Source organism: Asparagus officinalis, chromosome 8 (genome assembly GCF_001876935.1).
Source record: "Asparagus officinalis chromosome 8, Aspof.V1, whole genome shotgun sequence".
Lineage (NCBI taxonomy): Eukaryota > Viridiplantae > Streptophyta > Magnoliopsida > Asparagales > Asparagaceae > Asparagus > Asparagus officinalis.
The window spans coordinates 125464216-125475351 of NC_033801.1; the positions used below are offsets into that span (position 1 = coordinate 125464216).

General features: G+C 37.3%; 2 protein-coding genes across 3 annotated transcripts in view; one reads left to right on the forward strand and one right to left on the reverse strand.

The window, feature by feature from the left end:
- LOC109822233 (dihydrolipoyllysine-residue acetyltransferase component 1 of pyruvate dehydrogenase complex, mitochondrial) overlaps positions 1 to 2247 on the forward strand; it is a 33328-nt gene extending 31081 nt beyond the window's left edge. Inside the window, exons 16-18 of one of the 2 annotated variants that reach the window (XM_020388397.1) lie at positions 1562 to 1622; positions 1699 to 1779; positions 1856 to 2247. In XM_020388397.1, coding sequence (XP_020243986.1) covers positions 1562 to 1622; positions 1699 to 1779; positions 1856 to 1914 — 201 coding nt within the window. In that variant the 3' untranslated portion in view covers positions 1915 to 2247. Of the gene's footprint in view, positions 1 to 1561; positions 1623 to 1698; positions 1780 to 1855 lie in introns of those variants that run through there. The other variant, XR_002242059.1, reaches the window with a different exon arrangement.
- LOC109819839 (methylenetetrahydrofolate reductase 1-like) lies at positions 4018 to 10463 on the reverse strand. Its single transcript, XM_020385773.1, has 12 exons — positions 10107 to 10463; positions 9197 to 9379; positions 8585 to 8645; positions 8415 to 8497; positions 7915 to 8088; positions 7108 to 7281; positions 6927 to 7027; positions 6723 to 6834; positions 6095 to 6175; positions 5848 to 6025; positions 5051 to 5385; positions 4018 to 4371 (listed from the first exon to the last, which is right to left on the reverse strand). The coding sequence occupies exons 1-12, from the start codon at positions 10323 to 10325 to the stop codon at positions 4288 to 4290; spliced, it is 1785 nt and encodes a 594-aa protein (XP_020241362.1). The 5' UTR covers positions 10326 to 10463; the 3' UTR covers positions 4018 to 4287.

Genomic DNA, 11136 nt, shown 5'->3' on the forward strand with positions numbered 1-11136 from the left:
TTTCCTCTTCTTTTTCCTTTTCTTTTCTCTTCCATTTCTTTTTCTTTTCTTCTCTTATCTACAGTAACAGAGCAAGCCCCCTTTTCCTCTTCTTTTTCCTTTTCTTTTCTCTTCCATTTCTTTTTCTTTTCTTCTCTTATCTACAGTAACAGAGCAAGCCCCCTGACCTCCTTGCTTGCAGGGTGTCTTGATGATGGCAGGGACCTGCTAACAACTGGAGGTTTTCCTCTTCTTTTTCCTTTTCTTTTCTCTTCCATTTCTTTTTCTTTTCTTCTCTTATCTACAGTAACAGAGCAAGCCCCCTGACCTCCTTGCTTGCAGGGTGTCTTGATGATGGCAGGGACCTGCTAACAACTGGAGGTGGCTGGCGACGAGTCCCTCCCTGGAGCTAGGGTTTGTTGTGTTGTTCCCTTTTTATTTCAGGATTCAAAACCTAACTGTGAAACTCAATTCAATATCAAACTATCATCATCATCCTCGTAATACTAGAAATCTAAATTGGGTAAGAAGAGGATTTATACCTTGATTTGAGTTGGCATTTAACTTGACTCTCCCTGTTCTCTTTCCTTCCCTTCTCCTCTTTCACCTCTCCAGCAAGAGATTTCGTTTCCAGCCAGAAGATTTGTAGTGGGGGGTTTGTTAATTTTTTGTTCCTTCTTATTCAGTTCCCTTTTCCCCTTCTTTTTCTTGTCCCCCTCTTAAGGGGGTACCTCATTTCTCTCCAGCAGCAGAGAGCCACCAAAATGTGGAGGTGGCAGTGAGCCTCAGTAGGTTTGAGGGAATTTTACACAAAACCTCCAATTAAAATCATATTTGCACATATTCCCTGTTTTAAAATAAGGATATAATTAATTAATTGCTTAGGGCTACGACACTAGGCCTAGGAGGATTTATTTAAGTGGTGGCGGAGGAGGTTTTGTTGTAGGTTAAGAGGAGTGGGAGGACTTGTTCATAGTCGGTGGAGGAGGTCAGAGGAGTTTAGAGGATGTTAGAGGACGTGGAGGAAGCAATGGAGGAAGTCACAACCTAGATCTAGCAGTGTAGTCCGCATAAGCGGTCTTCACTCCCAGGCGCTCTCAAGACCTAGGCAAACAGAGCCTAGACGGCCTAGGTAGCGTCCAGGCCTAGGCGAGAGCTTAAGACATTGAATTGGAAACACGCATAGAACATCATGCTAAAACTTACCACCTTGTTTCAAGAAACAATCACCATCCTTACTATGACATAGTTAATGTCATTTCAGCAGAAATAAAAAGACAAGTCTACACAAGCCTATTGCTTCTGTTTTAGATCTCCTAAACTCACAATGTAGCATTGATCAATTTTGGATTATAACATAGATTCATAGATTGAATATCTCCATTAATTTTCCCTTTAATGAGAACACTGTCATATGCGGCATCCTGAGATACATGCTTTTTTCCAATTTGCTGTTGTTATTGTATAGCATATTTAGGCTTCAACTCAACCGGGCTCAGCTCTGTTCGGAGCGAATTCCTCTAGAACCAGTGCATAATCTTTTTTTTTTTCCTTTTTTCTTTTCTTGAAAATACTTTTGCAGGCATGCATTCTTGCCGTCGGTCGAGGTAACAAGGTTGTTGAACCTGTAGTTGGAAGTGATGGTATGTTTCAGCTCTCATAGATAAGTTGTCCCTGACTAAATTCTGCAATGATACACACGTCTGCGCTCTTTTTCAGGAATTGAAAAACCTACAGTAGTCACAAAGATGAGCTTGAACTTATCTGCTGATCACCGAGTTTTTGAAGGTGGTGTAGGAGGTAAGAGCAAAAGGATGTTTCTTTCTCAGACCAGTTAGATTGGACGATTGTTGACATTTGTTATTTTCTTTCACAGGTAAGTTCTTTTCGGCTTTGAGAATGAACTTCAGTGATGTTCGAAGACTTCTTCTTTGAAGCACGCATAGAAGAGAAGAAGACTCGAGTCGCGTTTGTGTCATCAATGCAAAATCGAAGTCACCATAGGTTGCATAGAGCAATAAAATTGTGAAAGCCATTAATTGTGGTGCTCCCACTGAGAGGAACAACAATTTTCCCTAGGCTTTGTCCGAAACATCAAAATTTTTTGTGTGCTGGCCTGCCCAGCACGTAATTTCTTTTCAAAATTGCTTCTTTTTTGTGCAGTTTGAAGTTGTTAAAGTTCTTTTTTTCCTGGTTGAGGTGTTATAATTTTTCAGCTATAAAAGCATGCATGTAATCATTTTTTAAATAAAATTGGATTTTCTCATTTGAAGCTGAGTTGGACACAATTCAAGTATTTGCATGATAGTTATGGTTTATTAATAACAGCTTTAATTTTGAAGTGCTTGCTCCGCATCTTGCTAATAGGCTACACGATATTTGGGGATCAAGTCAGAAATGATTTTAGCGAGTTGGCAGACCAATGTATATTTCCATAAAATCACGAGACGCGCAGGTTAATGTTCATTTTTCTTCCGATAACCTCCCATAATTTTCCTTTTTAAGTCAATCTTTTGACTTAATTTTGCTTGCAGTTGCGTTTTTATGAATTTGATATTAATGAAAAGTTGAAATTGTGAAATTGACAAAACTCTCAAGACCTGTGAAATTGAAAAGAAAAAAAAAATCAAGGTAAGAAAGATGGTACAATTAACAAGTTGAATGCCACGTACAAATTTATATTAAAAGTTTGATCTACAATGAAAGTACTCTACATGAGCTCAAGCATTTTTTGTTTAATTTCAAAGTTTAGGAATATAATATAAAATTTTATTCCGTGTGCGCTAATGCATAGTTAGAAGAAATGATTAGAAAATAAGGACTAGAAATAGGTCTAACAGAACTTATTGTTGTAATCAATTAAGAAAGATACAATAATAGTTAACATAACCGAGAATGTCCTTTTTAACAGAGGTCTAACAGAACTTATTCTTATAATCAATTAAGAAGGATACAGTAATAGTTAACATAACGAGAACGTTCTTTTTAACAGAACTTTGGATAGAACCGGTTGGAATCTCATATTTGTTTCAATTATAATTACAAATAAATCATCAAACAAACAGACCAACAACTTATAAACTAAAAATTTCCTCCTAAAATCAAGCCCCTCCAACGTGTACTCGTCCACAAAGATGGAAAAAGATCCGCAATCTATAGGATCCTCACAATCATAACCACCTCCCCCCTAAAATCCCGACGCTTCTCTCTTTTTATAGTTTAAACCCCCACCCCCCTCTATCGGCTCTTTTTCCCTCCACCATTCATTCCAAAAACAGCAAGCGATAAAAAAAAAACGGTACTAACACTAAATGCAACCTAAAAAAAAGCCTCAACACAAACTCTCTCTCCTCTCAACCTTCACCTCTCCATTAACCATGAACGCAAATCCTCTCCGAGTGAGGAAAGACTCCCATTCGATCAAAAAACCCTCCTCTTCCTCCTCCAACCGCCCGGTCATCATCTACGCTTCGCCGCCTAAAGTCATTCACACTAGGCCGGAGTGTTTCATGGAGTTGGTCCAGAAGCTCACGGGGTTACAAGCGCCAGGAGCGAGCAGGCGTTGCGGCGCCAACGCCTCTTGTTCTTCGGCTTCTTCAGGCTGGCTCGTAGCCAAAGCCTGAAACTATGTGCAATAATTATTATCGTATCCTCAGAAAAGGGAGCCGGTTGCATCCATCCAAATCCTTTGCGCTTTTCTCCTTGAGACTTTTATAAGTCCACGATAGAATTTAACTTCCGTATATTTCACTTTTCTTTTTTATTTTCATCTAGAATTTTGGAAACTGATAGTTTTTGTTTGGCAAGGGCTTAATTACACAATGGACGAAGACGTTTATATGAGAAATTCCTCCTGTTTCGAACACAGAACTTCTCAAATCACAATCTTAGGAGGATGCAGGAAAATAGTATATTCAATAATTTTTGCGAAGGTATAAATAAGAATGAGATGTGGGCTACACGAGGAAAAGTTACAGAATTGGCTTATAGAGAACATTATGTAAAATTCCAAATTCACAGTGCAGCATGATACGTTCATAATAGATCTTTTGCTGTGCTTCAATCGGAAGTTCTTCAATGCAAACATTTTTTTTTTAATAGTAAAAAAGGATAAGTAGTACAAGATTGATACAACACCAGCAAAACTAATACAAATCCCTCCTTCACACCGAAAAAAAGGAAATTCGTAAGGGAGAAAAAAAAAAGGAATTCAAATGCTCAGACAATCATCCTGCAATAACATCACCTTCCAATTTTGCAACTGGAAGAATCTTTAGGCTTCAGCAACACAAAATGCTCAGTTTATCATTAGATGTCCTTGAATGCAGCAAACAGATCTCCATGAACATAGTCGTTGTCGACCAGACTAACCAAGTAGTAAGTTCTTTGGATCTGCAGAAATTAGATAAAAAAAAAGGTTTCTCAGAGGAATGAATGAAGCCTGAAACATTGCAAAAATAAAGAGGTACGGTAACTGCAACAGAAGCTGAATTATCACAAGGGCAAATTTCGGAACAGGGCCATAAACTCTGGGGGGTTCTACACAAGACTACTGTAAAATTTAAAGAAATTATCACGACCTTTCAAAATTGCAGAAAACAGCATGAATTATTAAGAATTTGTTTCTAATGGCATTAACAACTTGGATAGGTCTAAACTACTACTACTCCTTGTATCTATCAACTCACAAAGTTCATACGGATAACATAGAGAGGGGGAAAAAAGTATATAAGAGCAAAATTGTCCAAAACATGCACATGCGAGGCACGTCACAACCTAACTGACATCATGCATGGTAGTTTAGGGAATTATTCTCTTGAATAAAAAAAGTTTACATGGTAGTTTTGCGCAAACACTGAAAATATCATGATAATTTTTGTGAAATTTACCCTAATATTCCGCTAATAAAAATGTTTGTACGGTAGCTGTGTGAAAAACACTGCAAGATCATGATATATAACTTTTGTGAAATTTACCCTTAACATAAAGGTGCAAAAAAGCAAAGAGAATCATATGTTACACTGACGGAAAAGATGAAGATAGAATAAGCATAAATGCAAATATAAATCACCAGTTCTAGTAATTCTTTCGAAGGATCATCCTCAGGGAACAAGCAAGCCCAACTCTTTGTCCAGATCTCAAAGGCCTCATCTTTCCAAACCATGAAACTTGCAGGATCAACAACAGTCGGCTGGACGATTTCTTTAGCAGGGAAAACACCCCAAGTCACTGCGTTGACTGCATTTGGGCCTACATTAGACACACAAAGCCCTCCTCTGTTCACTCCGATATATGTGAGAGACGGCAATGCCTTGCATTTCTCAACTAAGAGGTCTAGCTTTTCTTTTGAACAGAAAAATTCGAGATAGGCCTTTTGATAAACATAGCCACCTGGGCCTCCCCATCCTGCTCAACGACACAAAAAAGAGTGAAAGAGATGTTGTGAGTTGGTAAATGTTAAGCTTTGATGTAAATCTTATTGAAAAAAGCTTTTGATGTGCAAGAGAATAATAATGACTGAATGTTGGCAGTTAGTTTTCACAGTGGTTGAAAAATCCATCATCTAGTTTAGAGCCATCGGTAATTGATTTTCATTTTAACAGCTTTTTACTGTATGGAATAACTACTAGGATTTAATATATATAATTACTAAAGATAAAAGAATAAAGAATTTAATTAGGCAGCACTAAATCCTTCATTTTTTATGTTTTCACGCTTAAAATGCTACAGAACAAGAAGGATTAATAAGTAGTAAGTTATCACTTCCAAAGGATGTCAGATACTGAAGCAGGGATCGGAGTAATGATAGGGAGTAATTATGTCACATGTTGACTTACTGCAACAGCATGAAGAACACATTTCACTTACCAACTGATGGGGAGTCAGATTTCTCTCCATTAACTGCAGGCTGGCTATTGATGGTTAGAAAACCCTTTAAGTTAACATTTGCCAATTTCTCGTCTATTATCTTAGTCTCAGCTTGAAGCCCATCTAACTCTGACCATGGACTACTTCTAAGTTTCCCAAGGCAGTAGTTCATAAACCTCTGTCATAGGTTGTATATGAAAGAGTTAGATAAAAAATTCAATCAGAAGAAAAGGTAGTAGGAACGTACCTCATGTACATCCTCAAACGATTTCAATGGGGTGGCCCATTCCTCTTGAAGCTTTTTGCCACGTGATCGTGGACGCATGAACTGTCAATAATGTATTTAAATTACGATGAAACTCATAACAATGACCAAACTAGTAGCCACTACGCTGAAAGAAGTCACAAAAAGCATTTAGATTACACGAAATCATCAGTCAAAGAGTTACATCTAAGAAAAATATAAAAGACAAATCATTTGCCATAGTATGTAAAGACATCTTATAGATTTCTTAAACTATTTGTTCCTGAAACCTTTATGATACCATCACATACCAACATCATATTATTTTGTTCTTGGATAAATAAGTGCTTTTTTGCCGTGCTGTAAAGTTCAGAGAAAACTAAATGCCTCTCCGAAGAGGGAAAAAATAGTGAAAAATGCAGAAGGATACTTTCCAAAACGAACTTCTTCGTTTAAATATAGAATACATCCAGATCACTTAAAAGTATTCAAAACACATCAAATACCCCTCTAATAGAGGGAGATTTTTACAAGATTCGAATAATTCAAGAGTTTGCCTGACATCTGACATCTTTTATACTAAAGGAGACTTCAGAAAGAGAGAATAAATGAAAAACAATTTATAATTTACCTGGTAGTCACTAAGTGCTCCGTATGATGGGTTATTAGAATCACCCCATCTACCGCGAGGGTATTGATCCCAACCTAGAGTCCTGGAGATGTAGCTTTTTGGACGGTTTGCCCTAAATCACAAAGAGAATTCAGAAGATAAGAATTTCTAAGTTCCTAGTGTCAGATTTAGCATTCAAATCCAATAGCGATAAACTTTTACTACCAAAAAATTGGCCGGACATCTTCTTTAACACGGAAAATGTTCGTCGCGGGTCTCCATGGCAAGGACCTTGAGAGTTTAGACTCTTCAATTAATCCAAGATTCTACAAACAGAAGAAGAATCATTAGTAACATCAACTGAAATGTAGGCAACATTCATAAATGGTATCATATGGAGCATCACCATTAATATGGCCAATGCAGACTTCTCCATGTTCAGTGTGTACATATGCAATGTTTTTATCCCATGAGCTAGAATCTTCTTGCACATTTCAGTTCCTAAGTGAATTCCGTATGCTTTCACAGCCTCTTCGTTATCTTTAATTGGCTCCAGAGCAGCCATGATCTCAGGTGGAATCTGCAATGAAACAATAGATGCATCATCAAATAACTTTCAAAGAAATCTTTAACTAGCTCTAACAGTACCATGTAAAAGAACAAATAATTAATTATGGAGACAATGTTTCAACTTTCAACTATAACATTGATAACCTGAAGACTTGGGTATGACTTCTACTTATTTATTAAATGCTGGGTTAAACTTCTGCTAAGAATATATACTGCATTATTATGTAGTTCATTAAGTCAAAACAGTCAGTTGTTAACATCCCAATTTTAAGTTTTCAAGCCTTGTTAAGCAGAAGACCGTGTTGTGGAAACTATGGAAGGAACTGAACGTCTAGAACAGAAAGAATGATGAATATATGTGCTATGTTCGAATTGGTTGTTGGGTTGATTTTTTTATGCATTTGTTCTTTAGAAGAGGTTCTTCCGTGGGCTGCCTAGATGGTGTAATTAGTCCTCGTAAGTACCTTGTATACACATTATTATGGTTGGAGTTCTTTACTGTCTCCTAATTTCTCAAAGAAAAGAGAAAAATTAACGATTAAGATAAACAACAGCAAGATATCTGGTTCAAACAATAAATCTAAACTGATACATCCAAAACAAACCCAAAAATGGATTAAACTTTCTGGAAAATTGAGCTTACTCTAGTTTTGCAGAATCCAGTCATCCGCAAAAAGCCTTTGTAGTTATTAATTGGCATGATGCCAGGGACTATTGGGCAAGTAATCCCAATTTGACGACAGTCGTTTACAAACTTGAGAAAAATATTAGTATCGTAAAACAGCTGGGTGACAATAAGATCAGCCCCAGCATCCACCTGAAACAGATAAAGAGGAAGAAAAGAATGAGCACAATATCAGGACCATGAACATCAGATAAGAGAAGTATGCCCGTAACGTATAACCACTAGACTGTGATCATTGCAAAAACTATATCTCCCTTTGCCTAGGACATAAAAGATTTCTTTTTTTTTATTTTCACCATAGAAGCTTCTAATACATTATTAGAGAACTATACACAATATGATTAAGCAAAATCTGATGACGAAAGCAAGTAAGCAATCAAGATACTGAAGGTTAAAAAATTGATTAAATAACTAGAAATAGACATTATACCATGTACAAAAACCACATTTAAGTGTACCTTTCTCTTTAAGTAAGTAAGATCATTGTTGTAGGCCTCTAGAGTTGCTACTCCATCAGTATCTATCATGTCAGGATGTGCCTCTGATAGGGGGAGTTTTATTTAGAAGATACAATAGCTGAGACTTACAGTTGAACAACAAAGCAATTCGATGGTACATAAGAAAATACCTGGGTAGCCAGCAACAGTGATGCCAAAGTAATCACCATACTTAGATCGCATGTGCTGGACCTGTACACAAATTATAATAAACAGAGCTAAGTAGTAGACTAGAAAACAGAGGACAGTTCGAAGAGAGCCAATTCTTAGTTTTCTAACTATTAGGGGAATAAAAGAATATAACTCTATCACTAAATTTTCTTACAATGAATAATCCAAGTACAAAGGGAACGTTGAAGGATAGGTGAGCTGGATATTTTTAAAATTACTAATCACCACTGTCATTCAAGCCTTGGCTGAATAGAAAGGTCACTTATAGTTCACAGCTCTGAGCTAATAAGGCTCCACAAATTGAATGAGCAGATTTCTACAGTAAAATGTCTACGAGGAGTAAAACTATATGAATTACTACTTTCAAATATAGGCAAGATCAAAATGTGTCATACTATATGAATCGCTACTTCCAAATATAGGCAAGATCAAAATGTGTACATTATTTTTAGAAAAAGACACTAGCATGAGACGGTAAATACTCTCATGAAAAGACTCCTGCAACACAAGCGTGAGAATAAAAAATCTTGAGGAAACTAAAGATGCAAACACTAAAGATGAAAACGGGTTACCAAATCAAGTGCGCAAGCGAATCCCCCGGCAACTTGCACAAATTTATCTTGACCATGAGGAGGGTCTCCTCTAAGTGCCAGAACATTTTGAATCCCATTGGTCTTGATAGTATCAAGAGCATGGTCAATTTTCTCTACAGGCATGTTCGTGCATGTTAAGTGCATCATCGTTTCCACACATATCTGCAAAGGCATAACATAAAGTATATTGTTACAAGATGGACTTCGCATCAAGTAGTTGAGATTTTTTTTTATTTACTTGATCATGGATATCATATCACTAGTTTCCTAAAGTTGCAGCATAATCTAATCAGATTATATTATCCTATTTATTAGTTTGAACCTCTCTCTGGAAATCTGGCAAGAAACAGCTCAAATCAAAGCGCAACCCTCTCCACCGCATTCTAGTTATTTTCTCTTTCTTTTTGAATTTGAGTCTTACCCATTTTTATTCTGAGCTAAACGCTGTCACATAGTTGTATTAGTCGTGGTTTACAAAAAAATCATGACACTACTTAAAAAAAAAAATCCAATCTTTCATATTTAAACGATAAACTGAAATGCTATCAATTGAAGGCGAAGTACATATGAAGTCTAGATCTCCAATAATTCTGTCTTTCGCTCCAATCTTCCTTCTCTTCTGCCAACAAAACCTTCACCAACTATAGAAATTAGACTACTCCCTTCGCAAAATTTTCATCTTTCTCCAGATACAAGGATCCATTTTCTCTTATCAACGCAGATCTAGCTCAAAAACACAAAATCAGCCACCAATCCAGTTTCAGTAGCAACGCCAACAGATCTGGATCCTTCCTAATCAAGATCCAGATCTAAACAAATGAAATTAAATTAAAATAAAACAAGCAAAGCAAACTCATCGAAGATCTCATCGGATCCAAAAACAGCTCACCATGTTCTGCATGCGGTTGGCGATGTCCAGCGTTAGATCGGCGTGGATCCGCCGGGCCGCCACGTAGTCGCACGAACGTAGGGTTGTGGCCACCATCGAGCCTATCCGATCGAAGAGGTTCTCGACTCCCTCCTCCGTTTTTGGCGGGAAAAACTCGAAGGAGAACACGGTCCTCCCATTTCCCTCCGTCGCCTCCCTGATCTTCTCTATCACCTTCATCTCTCTCCCTCCCTCTCTCTCTCTCTCTCTCTCTCTCTCTAGGTTTTCTCTCACTCTCTGCAGTGAAGAGAGAGAGAGGTTTTTGAGAGCGGGTTTTTATAGAGAAGGGGTTTTGAATAGAAAATGGAGTGGTGGGTTTTCTTTTTCCCTGAGAAAGATTAGATCTTGGCTTCTCTCTCTCTTTTTTTTTTCTTTTTTGCATATACACCCTCATATATGTTCGATTTCGGGTGAATAGCGCTTAAATACTACATAGTTTCACTCACTGTGAACTTATACACCCTCAATTGTCTTTCACAATGTTATCTATGTGAACGCATCTCTATGACACTCACATGCTAACATGTTATAGGTGGCATAAGAAGATATTTGGTGAATTTTCACATTTGCGTAACAGAACTTACGGTGTATGAATGCTGCCAAAAATAAGTTGTGATATGTAAGTGCGAAGTGAACAAAACTAGGAGGCGTTGAAGTGCTGTTCATCCTTATATTTACTACTTTACCTTGCTTTCATTGCTTTCAAGCATTAAGTTGCGTTACCAAGTTTTAAATCTTATTAGAGCGTATTCTGTACGGTTTGAAATGCCCAAGCCCTTGCAGTCGATTTTAGAGCAAACAATTTTTATTCAGGTTAGGAGAATAAATTTGCGAATATGCTAATTTCTAAGCGTGTATGTAGAAAACCCCCCCAAAACAAACAAAAAAAATAAAAATAAAACCCCTCAATCGCTATCATTCACCAACTCGCTCTCTCTTTTGTATCTTACCTGCTCACCAAATTTCGGTGGAGGGTGGGAACTGGTATGGG

What these genes read in the sequence shown, in the direction of transcription:
- LOC109819839 (XM_020385773.1), bottom strand. Translation starts at nt 10,325, where the DNA reads ATGAAGGTGATAGAGAAGATCAGGGAGGCGACGGAGGGAAATGGGAGG. An exon ending in CTGGATTCTGCAAAACTAGA is followed by an intron (nt 7,282 to 7,914) that starts GTAAGCTCAATT and finishes GTTTCATTGCAG; the next exon opens with ATTCCACCTGAGATCATGGC. An exon ending in CGTTTGAGGATGTACATGAG is followed by an intron (nt 6,026 to 6,094) that starts GTACGTTCCTAC and finishes AACCTATGACAG; the next exon opens with AGGTTTATGAACTACTGCCT.